This window comes from Leptosomus discolor, chromosome 1, assembly GCF_034619465.1.
Source record: "Leptosomus discolor isolate bLepDis1 chromosome 1, bLepDis1.hap2, whole genome shotgun sequence".
NCBI classification, from domain to species: Eukaryota; Metazoa; Chordata; class Aves; order Leptosomiformes; family Leptosomidae; genus Leptosomus; species Leptosomus discolor.
In genome coordinates, this window is record NC_141391.1 from 81349654 (window position 1) to 81373565 (window position 23912).

At 41.9% G+C, this 23912-nt stretch overlaps 1 protein-coding gene across 1 annotated transcript in view; it reads left to right on the top strand.

Annotated features, from left to right (window-relative positions):
- Positions 1-11935, top strand: part of TBL1X (transducin beta like 1 X-linked) — a 59853-nt gene extending 47918 nt beyond the window's left edge. The window contains exons 9-14 of the mRNA XM_009949420.2: positions 3859-3980; positions 5452-5526; positions 7926-8053; positions 9207-9372; positions 10150-10251; positions 11328-11935. Coding sequence (XP_009947722.1) covers positions 3859-3980; positions 5452-5526; positions 7926-8053; positions 9207-9372; positions 10150-10251; positions 11328-11354 — 620 coding nt within the window. The 3' untranslated portion in view covers positions 11355-11935. The remainder of the gene's footprint in view (positions 1-3858; positions 3981-5451; positions 5527-7925; positions 8054-9206; positions 9373-10149; positions 10252-11327) is intronic.
- Positions 11936-23912: the final 11977 nt, after the last annotated feature.

The window sequence follows — 23912 nt, forward strand, 5'->3', positions numbered from 1 at the left end:
CTGGGGTCTCTTACACTCTTTTTGCTCCCGTTGCAATGAAGCTGACTTGAGGCGCTCTCGTGCAGCTTGCATTCACCACTGCAAGCATGAAGGTTCTCAGGAATCTCTTAACTTTTAATTTTGACTTGAAGTTCTTCAGTATTTGCTTTCTCTGATTATCAGAAGTCAATTGCCAACCTTGAGTTTCAAAACCTTGCTGCACCAAAACCTTACTTGGGTGGCCGTTTGTAGATCTGGTCTGCTTCAAGGAGACAGGAGATGTCGCAGATACTAAGTACTCTTGAGTAACAGGGAATCATTGACGTAATCTTAAATTCACCTGAGACCAGACTGGTAAGATGATGACTGAATTCATATCCAAACTGGATAAATTGTCATAGTGATAAAGTTTAAGGGACATAGTCAAACTGAGTTTAAAACCACAAAAACATTCCAGATTCTGATGCTAGAAACGTTCATCTTCCTGTGCGTTCACTGTAACTAATCCATTTTTAAATATGGCAGGCTTTCACAAGGTCCTTAGTGGTACTTAGAAACACATATTTTACTACTGGTTTTAAAACATTACTTTCCACTTGCTTTTCAACTAATTTTCTAGTTTCTCACATTCTCACAGATGTTATTAATATGCAGTAGCAATTGAAATGGTTGTTCGACAGAGACAGTTAAGACAAGTAGGTCCATGTGCACAGCAGATCCATACTCTGCATTTTTGTCACTCATCTTCTCACTTATTAATGCAACTGTCAGTTTGGAGGAGTCAGTGTCTGCTGACAGATTTTCTCACTGTGGCATTTATTTATCTGCCATAACTGTTCCATAAAAGCAAACTTCTGACTGTATAGTGATGTAGTTAATGAGACTCTTAAGCCTTCTGATCCCTAAATCTAGATGTAAGTAGCTGCAGATTTGGGACTTGGTTGCCCATTCAGAATGCAGTTCACTGACGTCTAGTTGACTCAGCAGTGATGTGCATCAAGGACGTATCGCTCCATTCCCTTTTTATCAAGTTGAAAACATAACTACATCTTCCAATGCAATAAGCCAATGTCCATCTGCTTTAGTAGATTTTTTTTTTTAATTCTTATTACACGTTCTGTTTGTCTTTGGACTGTAAGACCTGACTGAAGTGGAGATGTGGAGAGGCTAATTATTTTTTTTTTTCATTATTTCAAGTGTGTTTTCATAGGGAAGTAAAGCAGTAGGTTAGTTACTGAGAAAATTGTTGATGGGCCAAAAGTGTATGTCCTACAAAAAGCCCCGTAAAATCAACTAGAGTCTTTGTCCTCACATAAGTCTAAAGCCACAAAGACCTCACCTTGTCCTCTTTGCATCACCTATTCACCAGAACAAACTTACAGCAAATTCTTTCCCGTATCTGGAATCTGAAAACCTTGTCTACACAAGGATTAAAGGTGGCATTTTAACAATTAAAAATCTAGTCTAGACAGAGTACAGTTCCTTTAGCACATACTTGTGTGGCATACTTCTTTGAAGTCTGGAGATAGTTGGCCTGGGAATAACATACATTTTTTACTCTCAGCTGCTTTACAACTTGTTTAGTTTATACCCATATGGCCAAAACTGTCATCTTAAAACACAGAAGGAAGACTCCTTTGTCTAGGTCTTGAAGGCCTCTATGGTTTTATGGTCAAAATATGTATGTGAAATAAGTAGCTTCTAGGATTTCATTATTGTTTGCAAAACTATGAGTCATCATGGGGCATTTGATCAAAATACATATTCACAAAGCTTATTTGTTTAAAATGGAGTGAAATAATCGAATATTCACATCTGCTGATAGATGTGGACTGATGCATGCAAGAGCAAATTGGTTAAGTGATACCATAAGAGGTATTTGTATGACCCAGTTTTAGACATGAGTGCTCTCAATCACTCCCTGCAGACCCTTAAGTCTGTCCTCTTCTGAGCTTCTAATTTTAAATCATCAATTTGTTCAGAAAAAGCTTAAATTAACTGATAATTATTGTAACACTTTTATTGTTGAGATTTATTTTAGCTGCATTTCTTAAGGATTTGTTGCCACTTTTATTAGATGACATTCTAATTGGTTTTATGCAATTGGCTAGTATCCTGTGGTTTTGAAGACACTTTGGCAATTCAATTACTTGCATAAAAAACCACATTTGGCTGTTTTTTCCAGACCATTTTATGTAGTTACTTATCCAGTAAACATATGATTAAATACACCAATAAATGAATCAGTATTAATTATCAACACTGTATGGTATTTGATGGTTCAAATTATGCTGCAATGCAAATCCATCGCTTTAGGTGCCAATAGCTCTCAGAAAATTACTTTTCGACTCATACATATCATACTAGATACTAGCCCTGAAGGTATATGGCTATTAATGAAGATAGATTTTTATTTGCTTTGAAACAATAATACAAAGCTTGCAGCATAAGAAGAAAGACAAACAGGCAGTTAAAGAAACTAAATCCTTTACCGTTTCCCGATCCCCATTCATGTTCATTGGAAAACCGAGAAGTGACCTGCCTACCTCACACACGTTTCCTTTATATTTCTGCAATGTAGAAATTCCTTACCTGTCTCACGGGATTATTGAGCTTTTTCATTAATATTCTAGAAAATACTTGTATATGAAACAATTGCAGCCCTCCATTCTCATTTAGAGAGTTGCCTGATGATTCAGAAGGTGAGATGGGTCAATCTCATTTTGCAGTTTGTAAAAATTATAACAGGAAAACACGTATTTAAATACAATAGGCTTAGCAGAACAGATATCTTTTCACCTCTGTATTACAAAAGTATTTTTCTGAACATATTTGAATAAGGCATTTCTTCGTTTCATTTTAATGTTAAACTTGCATTGTATTGTTGCCAGAAAGAGATTGAACTTGGTTTCCTGTATGCTGGTGTTGCTCTGACACACTTGCTTCTCGCAGGAGTGTGCTGAGAATGAAGATGTCTGTATTTTAGCAAGTCTTGTGTCATCCTCTGGAGGGCAGCTAAACTCTTTCCTGAGCAAAAAAACAAGCAGCAGTTGTAGCAACACAAGCAAGCTGTATGTCAGGAGTTCCCCCCTCCTCCTGCGAATGCTTTTAGTTTGCACTGAGATGCTGTAAAAGGGGTTTTTTGATTGTTTTTTCCACACTTTTTGCAACGGGTTTGTGTTGCACACAGGCACTAGTTAATATGTTCATGTGCTGTCTGTGTGCAGAGTTTCATTTGTTCCATCCTAGGTAATGCCAAGCCCTCTCCAGAAACTCTTCGTGTCATTTCAGATCACCTTGATCAATGTACCTGCCTTAAATCAATCCCCCACCAAATTAAGCTGAATGCAGGTATTACTAAGCCACATGTCTGCACAGAACGATAGGTTTGTATCGGTGGTTGCATAAAGCTGGTGCAAAGGAAGGTGGCCACCTGCTGCTTCTCCCTCACGTGTGTTGTGTCTGGCATTCACGGAAACATTTTTTCTAACCCAGCTGAAATTATCTGTATTTCTTCTGGCTTAGTTTTCTTCCAGGTTCTTCACTGAACTGTCTTACAGAGGAATGAATGGTAGAGATGGCCCAAGAGATGTGTGTAGCTGGGAGTGGGGAGGGTGGAGGTAGATTGGTTTGTAACGTAACACAAAAAATTCTCAGAAATAGATGTCATACAAAGCATCCAGATTGTCCACTGCAAAAGAAAAGATAATCTCTGCCCTTCAGACAGTCCCTGTCATCCCTGTAACTGGTAGTAGGTGGCAGGCCAAGAACGAGCTTTTAGTCCGTTTGATCCAGATAGGGGACAGGAGGAAAATTATTTGGGATAGCTGTTTCTTTGCTGTGTTCCCTGACATTCCTTCTTTTGTTTGTACTTCACAGCTCCTGCTCTGGATGTAGACTGGCAGAACAACACTACTTTTGCCTCCTGCAGCACTGACATGTGCATTCATGTATGCAGACTTGGCTGTGATCGTCCCGTTAAAACCTTTCAAGGACACACAGTAAGTTTAAGAAGCCCAAAATGTTAGCAATAAAGTCACAGCGGCGTGTAATGATGATGGCAGATGATGTGTTTGCAGGGTGTGTTCTAGCAACAAAGGTGTTACTTCCCATTGCTTCCCTAAAACCGTGTTCCTTGGGAGTGATTCACTGCCTGTGAGAAAGGGGTAAATTGATCTAAATCACCGTAGGAGGCAAAATCTGCAGCTTAAACAGCGAGGCTATTTATATGTAGCATGAGCTGCAGACTAAGGTCACATTAATAAATAAGGTTTTGCTTTCCGCTGGCTTAATTTCCTTTAGTAAACGAGAGCTATGAATAAAGAGAGAACAATTTACCTCCAGCCATTGTTCAGTTTTGGAATCAATGTAATCTAATAAGATCTAAGATGTATTTCCCCTCTCTTTTCCTGGTGGTGTTTAATGACCGTCAAAGGCTAGTTTTTCTAGCTTTCATTCATGAGAAAAGTGCTATCATACCTGTAATTTAGATATTAACTTCCAGAACTTGCTGTCCCTCTGCTGAGGAAAAACTGTGCATTTGGAGACCTTTATGTATTCTGTGGTTAAACAGATACTAAAATGATATTTCATGGCAGGTTGTACATTCCTACCAGCAGACTGGTGCTTTTTATGATCGTATGAAATGCACCATTTTCATGTGATTGAAATTTTTACTTCAAATATCTGTACAGTTCCTTTTAATTGTGACTAAAACATGTAAAATGGATAAAGCAACATTTAAATATTTTCCAGGATTATTTTCACTGAGACCCCAAGCCAATTTATGTTTTTAAAAAACAATCTTTCCCTTTTTATGAAATGCTTTTTTTCTCCCTATGTATGACCCTCAAAAAAGCACAGAAAACATATTGATTACCAAGGGGATGCACTAGGCTTAGAAAATTACAAAGTGCTAGAAAGATTGATAGAAAAAGCATTGTAAACTATTCAAAATTCCATTCTGGATTTCATTTACACGTATACATACACGGAGAGAGGGAGACCACTGTTGTTGTAGAGCTGCAATACTAAGAATTATAAATTCTGCAAAATTTTACACCCCACCAGTATTTTCTGTTGAAAATTTGTATCTCAGAATTCTACAGAATATTAACCGAAGAAATACCTCAATTTTAATAAGAGGTAATGCTGTATCATCAGTCTGTCTGGTTTGAGGGTTTATTTAAATCCACCACATGAAGAAAGGGTATGAGAGACTTTGTGCCAGAACACGTATCAGTAGAATGATTGTGTGTATCGTTCACAAGCACAAAATGGTTACCATTCCTAAATGACACTTAAATAGTGCGTTAGGGAAGCAGGGCTGCTTTTGTTCACCCGTAAAGCAACCAGGGCTGTAATTTATGGTTGAAGTTGTCGCGTGCATAATCCTTGAGTGCCCTCTGCCGGGTGCGCGGTACAATGCAGGTAACTAGAAGATTTACTTAATATAATGACCCTTTCTTTCAGAACGAGGTTAATGCAATCAAATGGGACCCGTCTGGCATGCTACTAGCATCTTGCTCCGATGATATGACATTAAAGGTAGTGTAATTTCCATTCCTGCTGTTCCAAAAGTAAAAACAAAAATTATGTCTATTTTTTAATCTTTTCCAGAGTGATGGTACTGTGTCACTTAAAACTCTGCATGAACAGTAGTTTCATTTTGTCCCATATTTCTTAAAGCCAGTCTGAAAAACTGAACACAGAGAAACAGCCACTGGGAAAACTGAGACATCCTGTGCAAATAAGTGTTACGTGACTGATATGTCACTGTCATGGAACAGTCATAGTTTAAATATGTACATATGGAAACACCTGCTTGCCTGTCAACAGAAGCACAATCCCTATGCTAAGAAGCAGTCTATTGGTTACATGTTGAAAATAATATAAAAATGAAGAGGTTTCTTTCCCTTTGGGGTCTTTCTTTCTGAAAATAATGTCGTTGGAGCCGTTCAATTATTTTTTTTTAATAGCCTTGGAGTAAGCAATGAGACATGACATATATATATTCAGAGCTCACCAAAAATCTGAATTGCTCTCTGAAGGTGCCTGTCTTTATCCATTCACTGTATGGGAAGCCTAAGGCAGCTACACTGCTGATATATGTGCTTCTATGAGGTGTCTGAATTTAGGTGAAATTAATCTGGATTCTGGCTCGCAGGCAGCATAGGCCGGGCCGTTGCGCTGTACCAGCACAGTGTTGCTAAAACAGGAGGAGTCTGGGCTTGCAGAAATACTTTTCACAATAGAGCTTTTCCAGCCCAAACTCCACTCATTCTCCTTTCCCAGCCACACTGAATGTCTGTGTAGGAATAGCTGTATGTTGTAACAGCGAAGCTCTCCTGCTGGACACTTGATTTACGGTGGTTCCTTGAGCAGAGCAAACATCCCAGGAAAGACTTGGTTTCATGGATAGAATTGTACCAGTAATAGAGTTTCCTCATAGTGCAGTTGTGTCAGTTAAGGCTCGTACCTCTTTCCGCTGGTGATTGACACAGCTGAAGCAAGAGACGTTTCCAGCATGCACGCAGCCTGTGCGTAAGGAACTGAAACAGAGAGAGCAGCAGGACTCGTAGATGAGAGCTAAGTGAACGTCAGCATTATGAATGTTTCCTCTTCGTAGGTAGCCCGACTTCGGCTCAATTCGACTCTTTGTCTTCACCCACTGGGGTTTTCATCGCTCTGGATTCTAGATGTGTTATTGCGGACTGCTCACAGAACTGGACGTGTACAGAAAACAGGGCTAGGAAAGACTGAAAGAGAGCACCTTGTCTGTTGTGCTGCCACAAAGCAGTCTTGTAGTAACCATTACTGCTCTGCTCAAACATCCTGACCCAGTGGTAGCACGTTTTTTTGGTGCCCGCTTGTGTGCTGTGTTTTAAAACCCACTGTGGCTCAGTGTTGTTGGTATCGGTTCAAATTTCTGTCCTCTGAATTTGGCACATGTTTGCTATCCCCGGCCTCGCCTGTTTTTAAAAACATTCCAGTGATGGAAACTGCAAATCCTCTTCAGGAAATTATTATTTCTTTTTCATTCGGAAGTCAGTCCTCTCTGTCTTCTTTTTCTTTTCTTTTTTTTTTTTTTTTTGAGTTCTTGATATTTTCCTACTGCTTCTTGGAACATGTTGTCTATTAGCCGTAGAACATGGCTAAGCTTTGTGTAACGTTTCCAAAAGCGTACTCAGGTATGCAGATGAAAATTCACCATAAGAGCACATCATTTCCCTCATAGTTCAGACTTACAACAAGTGAGTTAAGTTATTATTGCATTTTTGATATCTCTTTGAAACGGACAGACTAAATTTGAGTTATTTTCCCTGATGTGAATTAGCTTCATCTTACTTGCTCAGTTAGCTATGTAGAAAAGATGTGCTAAACTACCTGTTGTCTCTCTTGAGCATATTCTTTATCTCACGCTGAAGTATTTGGCTATGTAACACTGCATAAATAGCTGATCGTCTTCTATCATCTGTGCTGTTAAAAACATGAGCAAAACAGGTGGAGTTCAGAAGGAAAAGGAAAATTTTACTGGCATAAAAGAAAATTACTGGGTTCTAAGCAGCTATTGAAGCTTTCTTTTCATTCTTTAGAATGACTGCTGTTGCAATGTGTGACTTAAACTTCAAGTTAAACTTCTCTAAATAGAGTTACTTAAGCTTCAGTATGAAAATACAGTTACAGGCCATGGGCAGTACAGCAACTATTTAGTTCTTCTTTTGTATTGAATAAATGCTATTTAATGTGTAGCCCTTTCCCCTAATGGTGTTATTTTAACGTGTGTACTAAACTGCTGCATTAATAAATTGTTATGTTTATATGTGTGTGTGTGTGTTGAGATCTCATATAAACAAATGGTAAGAATAACATAGAACTGAAATAATTCAGCTGAGAAGAGATTAATAACGTTGCTATTTTTCCCCTTCGTAATTACCGTGACTTAGATTTGGAGTATGAAGCAAGATACCTGTGTACATGATCTTCAGGCTCACAGCAAAGAGATTTATACTATCAAATGGAGTCCTACAGGACCAGGCACCAGCAACCCAAACTCCAACATCATGTTAGCAAGGTAAAAAATACACCTCTTTCTGTTGCTTACCAAGAAGAAAGGTCATCTTTCCGACATGTAACTCTACTGTCGTCTTGCCGTCAGTCTTCCTGCAGACAATTCCGGTAAAAAGTACCCGTGCTCCTAAATCAGGGAGTTGGATACAAAGGGAAAGGAATCATATTTGAAAAAGAAAGGAGAAAAAGAAGGAAAATTGAGTCATGTGGTACTTAACTTTTGGGCTGCCTTGATAAAAGGGTTTTAAATTTGGCATTGCACCTTCACGTCCGGCATCTCGTTGTTGTGAATGGAGGTACCTAAGGAGGCAGACGGCAGCCCGTTCAGCCAGCTGGCATGTGTCTAACCAGGGTCGTGCAACTCACCTAGGCAGATATTAACAATTTTTGTAGCCTTTTTAACTAGCAGAGAAAAGCTGGGATAATCTTTAAAATTCCACTTGAAAATCTGTTCAAAATTCTTCTGTGAGTTTAGGAAGTAGAATACCAAATGGTGGTAGTACCATGGGATTATCAAATCAGTTCATGGTGTATTCAGTTTGGGGAGGAGTTGTATCGAAGCTGTTTTGTTTATTTTACTCCTTAGTGTGGGAGTGGACAGGGAAGAAGTTAACGTTCTTGGAGCTGTTCTTTTAATATTTTTAATACCAATTACTTCCTTTGCCTTTCTCTAACCCCACAGTTTGGGATTTAGATGGAGGGTAGCAAAAAAAAGCATTGAAACAAAGTGAAAAGAACCACAGTTCTGGAGAATTACAGACTGCTACTTCATTAAATAATGCAAATCCATTAGGAATAAGGTCTTTCTGGAACCATTTATCCTATTAATGACAATATATGTTGACTTTCCTGAATAGTAGCAGGTAGAATCTCAAAAGGAGGGAGCTTGGCCGTCTTAGGACTAGTGGTCTGATCCTATATACAGCACACCTAGATAAACTCAAAGGGTCTTCATACAAGAATTCAGTTCTGTAGATAATAGTTCTTGTCATAAAAAACGTAAAGGCTGTAATGCATATTAGTTTCTCTGTGTGAAACATTTCTTCCTTAGACAAGGAAAAAAACCTATGGTATTCTCTTAAAACATTTACAGTATCAAACTACAAATTGTTTAACACCTGAATTAAGACCTGCTTGTGTTTGAATGCTTCTTGCAGTGCTTCGTTTGATTCCACTGTTCGGCTGTGGGACGTTGACCGAGGAGTCTGCATCCATACGTTAACGAAACATCAAGAGCCCGTCTACAGTGTAGCTTTTAGTCCTGATGGAAAATATCTAGCCAGTGGGTCCTTTGACAAATGTGTCCATATATGGAATACTCAGGTACTGTTTTGCTTCATGTCGAGGTTCAGATGACACATTAATAGCAAAAGCTTAAATGGAAAATATATGTACCTCTGTAGCGTGTGACCTGCCAGCCAGGGTGAGCCTGGCTGATACAAATCCCAGCATAACAGCTGAGTCACTCAGGTGGAGTGAGGTGACTGTCCAGAGCATTTCTGCTCAGTTTTCTTTGTGTGCTAAAACACCCACCATACATGGAAATAGGTACGTTATGTTGTGCCGTCAGCTTTGTGAAGCAAAGGTGTGGATTGATTCTTAGAAATAAGGGATGCTTTTCTTTAGTAACAAGCTGAGTTCGGTTGTGAGTCTGATGCACCGGTCTTACACTTACACTTTGTGATGAGGGCGTGATAGATATGAAGGGTGTGCAGGCTGGGGACTGGGGATATTCGGGAGAGAAGTGGGACATCTTAGTTGCACAGATTAGTTCTGGATACTGACGCCTCACAGCCTGAATTAACAACAAACTTTAGAGAAGACCACCTCAGCCTAACTCCCCAGGCCTTTACTGTTACAGAGTTGGCAAAACCAGATGTCTAAGAGTCCCACTGTAAATTGCTTTCTGGAGGAGCCTGTTTCTCTTCGTTATCAAAGACCAGATTCCTAACATCAGCACCTTATGGAGAGGACCATAGCTGGGTGATGTGGATAGCTCCCACTCGCCACCACTCTCTTCTTTTTAATGTAGTGCCACGTGACAGAGAAAGAGAAGGGGAACTTCAGTGTCAAATGTTTGCATGCTGTTTTGCTTTGTAGAGTGGAACTCTAGTACATAGCTACCGAGGCACCGGGGGCATCTTTGAAGTCTGCTGGAATGCTAAAGGAGACAAAGTGGGAGCAAGCGCATCAGACGGATCGGTAAGGAGCTTCACACGTTGTAAATGCTGGGTGGAGATGACTCTTGTGGAGAGCGCCAACGAAAAACATGCATGCCATATCGCCTCCTGCGGCCGGAGCTGAAGGTGTAGGCAGCTCAAGACAGAAATAAGTAGCTCTGCGAAGTATATTAACAGCTCTCCTGCTTTGAAAGGTTTTGAATACTAAGAGGTGGTGTTCCTGTTGGAAATGAAGGATGCTTGCGGAATAGGTGAATATCCCTGAAGACGGGAATGGCTGCTAAATTAATATTCGATGAGAACAACAGTAGTGTTGTTTCTGTCATTATTTTTCTCATCTGGCAGTTTTTAATGAAGGTCAGATCACAGCAGTCAGCTCTCTGATACACAATTGTCCTGAGGCTTTCTGAGTTTTAGCCCACAGAAGTTTACCCTTGAATAGTACCTAAAGGAGGAATTTTTCAGCACGATGCCCAAAGAGTTTATGACACAGTAAAGGAGAAATATTGCCATAGAGATAATGACTATTCATTACTATTTTTGCTGTTAATGTTACTTTTAAAAGGTTTCAGTTGTAGCATGGTCAGCTTGGGAAGGATGCACAGATGTTGTAACACACTCTGCAGCTTTTTAAAATAACTCTTCTACATGGCTGGCTGCCATAACTGCAGTATTTTTCAGCTGCTTTTAACAAAGGGTACACCTACAACATGATTCGGTTGCTTGAGCTTAGCTGTGCCATTTGAGACGGTGCCATGCCTGACTTCCAGCAGCTGCTCCAAATGGGCGCGTGTCCGCTCTAGGTGCTGTGTCATGCCTGCCAGGCCTGCATCTGTTTTGGGTGTATTTCAGAATTGGAAGTAAACACTGTGTTTAGGCAACTAAATAGAGTCCATGGTCTTGTCTGGGATGTGCCACCAAAATGTTTGTTTGTTCCCTTACCGGTGTGCGTCTGAACAGGTGCTTGTGTGAGGCTGGTGTGAAGCTGGGGAGCGTGACGTGCAGCCGGCTGAGCAGCCTGTGCACGGGGCTGTCTGTGAACAGGACTTCCACGTCACCTTCAGAAATGGTTCTTAATGCTGAGTCTTTTCTCTCCAGGTTTGTGTTCTAGATCTGCGGAAGTAAACGTGAAATGTTTTAGAAGAAATTTCAAATGGACCAGCAGTGAATGTGTGGGGAGAAGCACTCTTCAAAACTATTCTTAACAGCTCCAGAACTGTACGAACTTGAACAAAGTTAGAGTGTACCGTGAAACCAACTCTCCCTGGCCACAGGTGTCTAGTATTTTGTCCGTAACCTTCATCAAGGAGTAAAAACGCAGTCACTTCAGAGGGGGAGGGAATGGTTTCCACCTGGAACATTCAGCCTTGGAAGCATGAAGCCACCAGCTAGGCATTGCACTGTTTGGTTTGCATCTGAGAACTTGCTCTGATGGCTAGGAAAAAAAAGCTGTGCCAAAAAAAAATTAATAAAAAAAAAAAGAAAAATGCTGTGATAAACCAAAAGGGAAAAAAAAATCCTCCTCCATGCGGTGTTGTATTTTTTCCTTCCAATTTGGACACTACAGTTGCTCTCCCAAAGGACGTTCAAAGACCAGTTTGTACTGATGAAATGCTCAACTTTGTAATCACAACACTTTCTATTTTCTAGACTACTTTTTTTGTTCAGTGGTTTTTCTATCAGCTGGAATATTACAGCCTGGAGGATCCCAGGCTTAGGATGAAACTTTTGTTTTCCTTTTATTTCTCCCTTCCACTCCCAACTTCTCCTTCCTTTTTTTTTCTCCTCTTTCTTCTTGCCCCTTTTTTTTTTTTTCTTTTTTCCCTGTATGCCCATAGTAGATGCAGCCAGGTGGACATGACAATGAAAATTTTTGACAGACTGCTTCTCCTCTCTTTCTCTTCCTTTTCCTTTCTTTCTCTCCGTTTAAAAGAAAAAAAATCCTCCATGCTTCAGATCTTAGCGTCTCAAGGGCACTTTCAGCAAATTGTGTAATAAGTGCTTTATATAAGAATGCAGTGCTGGGGAAGATTTTTACAGGAGAAAGATGACTTTTAACAGAAAGAACCCAGTGTATTTTTGGAAAAAAAATATTTTTTATGTTAAACAGTTTTAAAAGCCTAAAATGGCCACCAAATGTAGACCAGTTGTGTAATTCAAGCAAAGCAAATGACAGAGTCCGATGAACATGAAAGGTGCAGTATCCTTTTTCTCTTTTCTCTCAGAAAGTGCTGTAAGAAAGAAATGCCATTTGATACAATAAATGCCAGTCGTTTACTAAGTAGAGGCCTCTTCCAGCAGCCAGCCGTTTACATAGTCTCGTTTCACTTTTGTGGCAGTTTGATGATGTAGACTTTTTAAAAGGGATTCATAAGTTTGAGACTATAAATATAGCATTCATGTTCCTGAGTCCATATTTTCATTGATCCTTGGTAATCGGGGGAAAAACGCTTGTGTATCTTCTTTCCTCTAGAGATAGTTCAGATTTCATACAGAACATGGGTTTGGCTGCCCGTGGCTTTGCTGAGCAGTGCTGCCCTCCACTATTCCTCCCGCTTAGCTGTTTTCTATTCCAGTAAGTCGGTGGGGTTTTACCACTGACTTAATGAGACCAGTTGAACCAAGACGTACTGACTGCACCTGTCACTGTTGGAAGAATGGACTCTTGCCAAGCTCCTGTCCGTCCACGGTCAGCGCACACCTAGAAGCGGGCTCTTCCGTCGCGTCTGGCAGTACGTGGCGCTGCTGTCACCCTCAGCCGTGCGTGTGCTACGTGGCATGGGGAAAGCTCTGGGTCTGCCCAGGCAGGTGTAGCCTTGAGGGTGTCCTCAGTGCGGTGCTCAGAAGACAACACAGAACTCTCCGTTAGATGAGGACGTGAGAAAGGATAGATAAATTATGTCTCGGCATATATACCACTATAAATGTGATGGAATGACAATAACGACTTCCAAAGCACCGACTATCCACTTTGGACAAGATTTCCTTACTGTAAGCTAGACATCTGCAGGGATGCCTACTGGAGACTACATTGCTCTTAAGAGCAAATGATGGATGTGAAGAAGGATGCATAGGCAGAGTTTACTGAAAGTGCTGTAAAGTGTAAGGGAACCTTGGGGTGGTGGCAGCCGTGATTTAGACGAATCCTTAGAACTGGCTGAATCAAACAGGCAAGGCGAGGATCGGGAGGAGAGAGAAAAACAAGCAGAGAACCCCCTTAACATCACGTAGTACCTTCCTGCCCAAAGTTGCTATTTCTGTAACGCAGGATCTTCCCTTTGATTTGACCTCAGCTGCTGAAGTGATCTGATGTGAGCAAAAGCAAAACCAAGGGTCCTAGGGCTGAACTGGTGGTGTCAGACCTGCCAAGCATCGTGACATCATCACGGCATCCTGCAATCTGTTCGTCATTTTTTCTACTGTGTCTTCCCCTCTTTATGCTTGCCATCTGTCCAGTGTCTTAGTCCTTCCAGTGGAACTAGCCACTGCCAGCCTCAGCTGTGTTTCTTAAAGATACACGGTTTGGAAAGGACAAAAGAATGAACAGAAATAACTGCTAAAAGGGTTACTGAGTCCTGAGGTGAAAACAGTTATGTGGAGTTTTGGTCATTAATGACGGTTAGGCTTGTTTGTAATTTGTATCAAAGAATTGGACACTGGAAGGTATCAAGGATTATTTTCAGCGTTAAATGCATTCATGTGTTGGTTTTAGTTTTCTGCTCCAAGAGCAAGAGCTGTAGATGATCACAGTGGCAGTTGTGCACTGTTTTATAATAACCACGTGTACCTACTAATTTAAAGTCACTTAAAAAGAAAAAAAAAAAAAAGGGTACTTGTTCAGAGACTTGAATTTGAATACAGAGGTTTAATGTGGTTTTATAAAGCACGGTTGGGTCGATGATTGGATAACAGTCGTTGCATGTACACGGTTAACTTCCTAAGCTGCTTTTGGGTGGCGTTTCTGAGAATCACACGGAGAAGCTCCAGGTCTGCAGGCAGCGGAGGGCAGCGCAGGTGGGGGGCCCGGGCCTTGCCCCTGTCCCTTGAGCGGCGCCCGAATAGGCCAGACCTCAGGATTCGAAGAGATGAGGTTGCTCAAGCCGAGGTCAGCGAGGCCGCGTGGCTGGCTGGCTGCATAGCCCGCGTTTCGCGTTTGCTCCCGGGATAGCCACTGTAGATAAGTCGGCAGTGTCCGTGATGCCTGTTTCTTTTTCCTTTCTTTCAAATTGCCAGAACACCACCTTTCCTCTGCCCACCTACATGGAGGTAAGAAGCCAAGAGAAACAAAATTTGAAAACCAGTTGGTTTGCAAAGCCTGCGTGTGAGAGAGGCTGCTGGTCCAGAGAGTTTTCTGTACAGACCATCAGATTTGAAAGCAGCGTATGTGAGAAGCTAAGAAAACACACCTTTCTTCCCCTCCCCAAGACGCTAAAGCCTGGAAAATCCTCAAGGATACTGTAGTAGGTAGTTTTCAGCTAAAATGAGGGTGGCTGTTAAGGAAGGCAGAAGATGTAGTTGCAAAGGTTAATCCTAGCCTAAGGAGCTGGTTTCTTTAGGAGGTGGGCAGAGGGGAGAGAGCGGCTTTTCCAGGCGGTGTTCCACGTGAACATCTAAGCCTAGAGCTGCAGAGCTGCCCCGTGGGAGCTCCCACTTTCCCCCCCCCCGCAGCTGGCGGTGCCCGTCTGCGGCTCCCCTGCGACAGAACAGCACAAAGCAACAGGCCGGTGGGCTTCAGTTTTTTCATACAGTATTTTTTGGCAAAATTTGTTTATAGTTCTTTGTAACAGAAGAGAAATTGAAAAATCTGTGTGACCAAACAGGATTACGAAACCGTCAAGAGACTTACTGGATTTCTATCATTGCTGGCTGTCTGGAACTGGCCTTGAAGTGGAAAAAAAAAAAAAAAAACCAAGTTGCTGAAAAACTGCTCGACTCTGTGAGTTAGAAGGATACTGAATCTTTTATGTAGAAAACACTGGGTCCCTTATGGGGCACTAAAGGGCCTGACTTACAGGGTTATACACACATTAACCCCATGCTACATCTTAGAAATTTCCTTTTAATTTGTTTAAAAAAAAAAAAAGAAAAAAATAGCTAATTTTAGAGCCAAGTGAAGTGCACTTTGTCAAATGTAAGGGTCTGCTTTGTTTTTGGGTTTCTTTTTCTTTTTCCCTTTTTAATTTTTCCTCCTTTTTTTCCTCCTTTTGCCTTTTTAAAAGATGTGGTTCTTTGTCAATTGCAGAAATGTTCTTTCAGCCACTCACAGAAATTCTGAATTCTGGCTTCTGCAGTTTTTATTGTCTGTGTCAGACTTGCAGCCAGACTTGGTTCTCATTTCAGCATTTCCCAGGTTCTGTTGAAACAACATCAACCCTTATTTTGTTTCTCCCCCACCCACACTTTCTTCAAATTCACCTTGTGTATTGTAGCTCATTTGTTTTAAGGAGAGAATCAACAGATCATATTCAGTGTCTTGAATAAATTGCTATATTTTGATATTAGAGAATTCTGTGCGTGTTGTTCCTTATTCTTTTCTGGCTATTTTGCATCCTGTGCTTAAGAGCTGGGGTTGGGTGACTGAAGTTGTAACACGGTGTCACAACCAACCTAAAGGGTTACCCAGCTCCACGGGTGTGTAGGGATCTCAACCGCAGGTTCGTAGGATTTTGTAATACACAAGGGCACGGAGGAGAATCCTCTGATTTTCTTTGTTACAGATTGCCACAAATACCTCACAAACCACCATTAGCAAGTATACCTACGGTTAAGAAAGCAAATGTACATGTGTGTATCAGGCTATTACAAAGTATTATCCAGAAGCAACAGTACAGCAACAATCAATAATATAGCAGCAATTAATTACAGCAACAATCAATTATAGCAGCACCCAATAATAGCAGCAATGAAGTGTGTGTGTGTATATATATTTAATATTACAGGTTACAACAGAGTTATTGCCAGTGGAGTTATCAATAACGCAAGAGCAGGTATACTTAGGATAGGTTCCTCACATGTACCTATGTGGCACCGAGGACGTCGGACAGATCTCGGAAGGTGCCCAGCCATCCCAGAGGTGGGAGGACAAACCAGACTGGCCCCAGGCATGGGCTCGGTGGGGCAACGATAAAACAGCCAGCAGAGGCTCACTGCAAAGGTGCTCTGTGTCACAGAGTTCGGAGTCAGCCAGGCGTCCCCGGCGAGGGTCCGAGTTCTTGTAGAAGGTTCGCACAGCCCTGTTGAGGAAAGGCAGGAGTATGTGCAGCACGGGAAGAGAGAGAAGCTCCATGTTAGGTAGAAAATAATTTTTCTGTCATAGAAACGTAAGAGGGTGTAGGACACCGCCACTTTGAGCAGCCAGTAGATGCTGTTAATTTCTGGGACAGCCAACAGATGGTGATTTCTGTTCTCTCAGACCAATTGTTATTTTCTGGGACTTTTCCTGTTCTTGCAGTTAGAACAGCCAATGGCAGTTACCAATTCTTGCTTGCTTGGGATGTTTTCCCCTTTCTCCAGAGTATTTTTCAGCTTTTCAGATGATGTTACCATTGCAGTTCCTTGGTTTTGTGCTTATTGAGGGTATTTTGGGATGCCTCCAGTTCCTAGGTACCCGGCTGCACTTCAGAGAGGCTGGCTGTGCTTCTCAAGGATGCTTCTGGTTCCCAGGCTCACCCCTGCCAGGCTGGCAGGCAATGTCTCTCTCAGTATTTCAGCAGACATCTTCTGTTCAGTACTTTTTCCCCTTTTACCAGGTCACCTTTATGGCTGCTCATATCACATGTTGATTGTTCAGTTTTATTTCACCCCCCATGATGAATTTGTTGGAAATCTATACAGCTGGTAAGGAACCGATTTGAGTAAGATACGGCTGAAGTACTTCTAAAAAAGTTTCCTTTAAAAAGTTTCCTCAAAAGAAAATTTCTCCAGAAAAAATAGATTTTACTCTAGTTCTGATCAAAGTAAATTGTTAATTTTTCTAGAAGCTAGCAAGGCTTAAATTCGACCTTGCTTGAGCAGTTGGAGGTTTTTGAAGAACTTCAGAATATTCCAGCTCATGCGATGGGGTCATAGTTGTCACCTCTGGCAGGAGCTCCCGTGGGCACCATCTCACAGCTCCTCTCTCTGCTTGGGGCTCGTGGCACTGACACCTCAAAGGTATGGTGGGGGTTTTTTAGCTTTAACAGGCTGAATGTTGGTGTGGTTTTTAGCTGGGTTTTATTCCACGAAATGGTACCCATGGTACTTGGCGGGGAATTCAACGTGAAACGTGGGATTTTTGTTTTGTGACCGTGCAACACACTGACCACTCACCTCAGCTAAGGCAGAAAGATGGTCAAAAGCCTTCAAAAGGGGTTAGCAATCAGATCAAACACAGTCTTATGTGTCACATCGTCTCATTTTTAGGTGTTTGAGGACCTAGAACGTTAAGTTAGGATTGGTACACAACACTTGGGAAGACTCAGGTGCTAGAAGAACTGGTATGCTTATGACGAGCACGTTACCACGTCATCAAATTCTCAAAAAAAAGAAAGTAATGCCCTTTCATGGCATATGTCTCTAGTTCGTGCTCCGAAATTTGCACAGTATTAATGTACAATTAATTCTCTGTAACTGTACGAGTTGAAAGCAGTAGGACAAATACGCTTGTTCAGCTCTCACAAGACCAGGAACCACCATCAGTCTTTGTAAGAGTTTCTCAAAATAAGGAACATGAGAGCTAAGGGGGCAGCTACAGTGGGGCTAGAGCTTTAATAGGTAGCGCTGTGTAACAGCCCTCGCTTTACCTGCTTCTGAAACACTACGAGATGGTCCTATTTTTAGTCACATCATTTCCAGGCATGTTTCAAGAAAGTGTGTGGCTGACAAACTAAAATTGTAGTTTAGTTTTCCTTTATTTATCCTATAAATATTTACTTGGCCTGTAAACTATTTGACAGCTAACGCTGGAAGCATTGAGCAGTCCTAAACATTTGCATCTCACTTCTGTCAGCGTGCAATACAATAAAAAGGTATTTGTTAGAGCTGTTCTGGGAAGATGTGATATTGCAGCATCTCACTCAAAACCACTTATTTCCCTCCCATCTTTCTATGTCGAGGGACAGATTAGCTTTGTCCATTAAGAGCGCATGCAATTTCATATCCAAGCTCCGTGGTACAAAAAGTAATTTTTAAAGCTTTGAAGTCTCTTATGTGAAGAAATTACTCACTTGGCAAGGAATTTGTCATCCTTGCTGACTCTGTTCCTAAAAGGAAGGAAGATCTTTGCTTCCTTAGAGATAGTTTTTTTCTGTTTCCTTTTGAATATACTCACAAACCCAAAAGAATACAAAACGTAATAACCACAGGAAAACATCTATATTGTCTTTTCTTGCTGCAAGCTCTATCGTCTACCTTCACAGAAGCAGCCTTGGCTTCACTGTGTAAATCATTAGTATCTATCTCAATGCAATAGATCAAGAAAACATTCCGCTCATCTCTTTCCAAAACCTTCCCATTAAATTCTGGGACAAAGTTCGCATCCTTGTCCTTCTCTAGAGTAATTCAGCACAGTAAGAAATGCACAACAAAAGCGAATGGATGTAGCTGCAAAGCACCGCCTTTCTGCCGTTCCAAACCTGAGAATTATTTCTCTAGGCTTCTGAAAATCAGTGGTGTCAAGTGAGCATCGCGTCCGTACACACCCTGTTGCAGTTCCTGAAGCACTCTGATTGTTTTTTTGTGAGGGAAACACAGAAAGGCCAAACCCTTTAGAAGGGTTTTTGAGACTTCCTGCAATCCTTACAGCCGTGGTGTCCGGCCAGCTGGACTGAAAGAGGTGTTGAGTACCTGCAGAGAGAACCATCAGTGAGGACACAGGGGGGGCGGGATCACAGACTCCTGAGAACAGCAGAAATCTGATGGGAAAAGTGCACAGCGTGGTATTGCCATCTTTTAAGTCCTGGACGACAGCTGCCTGTTGGGTTCTTTCCTAGAGGCTAGTTTGGGGACAACCGTGAGAAATTCCTGCGCGATGAGATGGCCGTGCCTAATCATCCACCCACTCACCTTCCTCCATGGAGGATGACACAGGCAGAGAGCCTGGGCTTCAGTCAGCACACACAGACACGCTTTTTTTTTTTCCATACCCATATTAAAGGTCCAGATCTCATTACTTGATCAAGAAATGCAGATCAAAGCAATTAAAAAAACCAAAATTTGAACCTTTTTAATCTACCAACTTTTAGAATTACATTCCTATGTGGGCCTGCTTTAGTACAGAGACATTGCTGAAGACTGGAGTAAGATCTGTGAAAATCTTTTCACAGACAAGAATCATCAGCTTTTAACGGAAAATCCTAGATCTCCTAGATTGAAAAAAATGTGCTGGTCTAAAAAAAATGCTCTGGAGTCTGCAAAAGGTCGACAGATTCAGGTGTATTCCTCCTGATGCAAATTTGGCAACTGAAGATGTTGGCATGAGGAAAAACCAGCATTTCTCATCGCTGCAGAAGTTCCACCAGCCTTCCTGAGACTGGGGAGGCCAATAGAAGATTAACTGCACACATCATTGAAGACCCCTTACCAACAAAAAAACCCCGTTCCTATCAATACAAACATGCACATTACTGCCTGGTTTTGATTTCTGCGGTGTCAGAGAAGAAAGCAGAAATTATCAGCACTCAGGCGGGGAGAGAGGGACTAGTCTATGCACAGCTCTAAGCTGAGAACGTGTCTCACAGCTTTCCCCGCCAAACCTTACATAAAATTTACATTAAAAAAAAAATCACCAACACCCTGATCCGTTTCTTGAGTCGAATCTATTCCAGTAGGAACTGAAGTCACAGCAGCACCTGTAGCAGAAAACAAAACACTGTCATTTTTATTACATGTTGCCACTTGGTCACTCCTTTCCACGTTCTGAATCACGAATGTGTTGGTGCTTGTTCCTCCTTCAGTGGAAAGAGGGTGTGAGGGTGACAGAGCACCGGAACAGGCTGCCCAGGGAGGTTGTGGACTCTCCATCCCCGGAGATATTCAAAACCCCCCTGGATGTGATCCTGTGCAACCTGTTCTAGGTGAAACTGCTCTGGCAGGGGGGTTGGACTAGATGATCTCTGGAGGTCCAACCCCTACCATTCTGTGATTCTGTGATTCTGTGAAAGTTGATCTGATCAGCTCCCAAAATTAAACAGTTTAAAAGAATATCGAACATCTTGCTTTCTGCTGTACAATTTTGACCTAATCTCTTAATAGTGTCTTTCTCCTTGCTATGCCCTGGATGTCTTGGGCTGGGAAAGATACTGTTTGCCAGCAAGAGCTGTGTGTCTGGATTCTTTTCTAAGATGGGACTTCCTCTTTGGACTTGCTTCTCCCAAGTAATTATCCTACGGTAGCCTCTTGGAGGCCCACGTAATAGCTTATTGCTTGAGTTGGTTGAAATAAAACGAACCAAACACCGCAACTGTCATTGGAAAATGGCCCTGAAAAGAACATGCTGAGAAGACAAAGCAATGGCAATTCAATGAGAAAATGTTGCTGGAACTTTTGATGATGTTTTTGAAGGATATCTGGGGGCAGTAGTGAATCACATATTGAAATTTTATTTCAAAGAAAATTTAAGTTTTGGTGAACAGGATATTTCTTTATCATTTCAGCAGCATCTTCTGGGGAGCTTCTTCTTGTTCATTTTTAATGAAAGGCATTAACATTTGGGGGAGAACCACAATAAAAGTTCTAAAACAAACAAACAAAAATGTATAGTTTACCCATCGTCAGAAACTCTGAAGTTATAATGTTAAAACCTGAGGAGTACTTAACAGCTGTGTGTGTTCCTATGTACGTGTGCACTGACATATGGGTTGTTTGTGTAATTGTGCCTGAGTATTTATCAGTTTATTTCACAGGTGTCTACAGTAGCAGGACAGGAGGCAACCGCATAGTTTCATAGTTATGCTTGGAATCTTACCTGGCATAAAATGAATCCATTAACTGGGTATCTACAGTATGACATCTTCAAAAAATAAACTAAAACAATACATACCATTTTTGTCTCCCAGTAATGCACCAATAAAACTAATACCTGAAAAAAAAAAAAAACAACAGATACCATGAAAAAAAATCCAATTTTTTAAAGTTTTTGCAGCCCTGTAGCCAGCAGGCTGGTGCTCGGGCAGCTCCACTGGCAGACACTGGTGCTGGGGGCAGACAACACCTAGACCATTCCTCGGGAGCGGGAACCCTGAGCACGAGGCTGTGGCTCCCTGCAAAAATAAATGCCGCCAAACTGGAGCAAGGCATCTCCTACACCAGGCTGTAAGGTCAGCATCGCTTGCGTTTCTCCCTTCTGAGTGAAGAACAAATTTCATGAAGATGGTGGAGTGGCTCCAGGAGGCAGGAGCAGGACTGGTGTGATAGCAGGGGCAGCAGCAGGACTTGTGTGTCCCACCACCCTGTTCCCTGTGGGAGGATAAATGCATTTACAAGAGAGGAACAATTCTCAGGCCCTTGTGCCTGTGTCTTTAGCTCACCCACTCGTGCCTTTCACAGGTTTCCAGTTATCCAATGTCAGCCTCATTACCATTTAAGTCATAGAGCTCACCAGTGTCAGACCCCAGCAAACAAAAGAGAAAGGCTTGTATCACGTTTAGAAATATTTTATTAAAAAGTCTTTTGTCTTTAGCAAAAAGTAATTTGTTAATGTAGATGCGATTTTTTTTTTCATTTTAAATTCCAACATTATATTGAAGGAATCTGGGCATACCAGCTTTCAGACTATAAAATCCCTGGGAACTAAGGAAAAAGCCTCCTTATCTAGCCTCTGCCCTGTTGTTCTGGGTGTAATTGCATTCCTAGGGGATGGCTGACTGCCTGACGTGGGGCGTTAGCGGAGTTGGGTTGTTACCCAGAGCACTTAGCGTGGCTGGGGGAATGCCTCTGATCCTTACAGGTCAGGTCTGGTGCCTTGAGGAAAGGGCTGGTGAGAAGAAAGCCGTGCTCCCTGTCACATGGAGGCGCATGACTAGGGGCAGGGTGGGAGGACGCCGTTTCATTGGCACATCAAATGTGGTGCTCGGTTGAGTGCTTTAGCTAAGGAGAGAGATGTGTTGTTGCTTTTTTTGTTGTTGTTGTTTGCATTTTTTTTTTTTCTTTCCCTTAAGGAAAATCACCCAAGCTCTGCTGTAGCAGGCAAACCAGGAGCAGATGCTATCATGTGGCTAAAGCTGCGATGAATGGCTGCCAGTGTTCCATGCTGTCCTGAGCCTTGGTGCCCTCTGAGGGGGCAGGACACTGCCAGGACAACCCAGCTAACACAGCTGGTTCCTTACACTGTGCAAAAAAAAAAAAAGTCATCAAAACATACCTTTTCTAATCAGCATGATAAAAGAGGTTGTGTTTGGTCTTACACATTTTCCAGACTTTTTAGGATGTGTAAGTGGGTGGGTACCTCTCCAGAGGCAGCTGGAGAGCAAGGATCCAAGGCCTCCATTGACCGTCTCGGCTATGCTGTGTGAAAGTGCTCAGTAGGTCACGGGAGGCAAATTGGTGAAAAACTGTGGTAGGACAAGGCTTCATCAACAAAGGTTGTCTTTATTAACAGACATGCCTTTGTCTCGCTTTCCAGAGAGAGGAACCCATCTCAATCCATCATGGCTCTTCTGCACCGCTTACGACCCGGTTTCTTCCCACAGAAGTGAGGGCAGAAGCTGCCTGAATCTCATCCCAATATGATAGGGCACAAAAGGAGACCCACGGTCCCCTCAGGTGCTGCCACTCACAACAGGACACAGCCACAGGCAACAGCGAGCTGCCACGTTGACAGCCTCCCCAGCACGAGGCGCTTGCTTCGCAAAGAGACAAATGTCCCTGAAAGCTTAAAAGCCTTCTTGCCACCCCAAAATGCAATCAACCCCAGTGACCAAGAGATGAAGGAGCAGTACAAAGTCTTCCCATCACTTTCATCAATGGATGGTTTCCACAGTAAGATCCCTCTTCTGATGTTACAAAGTGGGGTCAAAAGCTCAGTCTTGTTTTAACTGCAGGATGATAAAGAGTCCTTCTATACGTAGTACTTCTTTTCCAATGGATGCTCAGGTGGATTTCACAAATGTCTTCTATTGCATTAAGGTGACATAAATTACTTTGTGGGCATTTTTTGGCATACTGACTTTTTTTTTTTTTTTCAACTGAGTGGTATTATTTCTTAAATTGACTGTGTGGGCTTTATACAAATACTATTTTTACCTTCAGGCAAGCAAAGAATACCAGTTTCTCCTATTCAAGCTTCACAGGGCAACTCTACCTGTTGTAAGTTTTTATTCAGATTAAGGTCATACCGTACTCATATTTGTAAATGACAGGATGTTTTTCATTCAGAGGCTTTATAGAGAGACACACACTAACATGCATGGCTGTTAGTAGTTTCTAACCGCAGCAGACTAACACCTCCAGCTGGAATTCCCTTCCTTTCCAGAGATGACAGCCATCATGCGACACACAGCAAAACCACCTGCTCCCTTGTTTTCCTGAGGGAATTCAGCCCCCAGATCCCTCAAAAGGCTCAGACTAGAAAATCCTCAGTGCACACTCCCAGCTCAGAAACAATAACACGAGTTTCTTTAACAGCCATTAGTCTGTGCCCAACACCCTACCAAAAGACCTAATAGGGTGAGGGTGAGAGCCCGGATCACAGGAGGCTTTGAATCACAG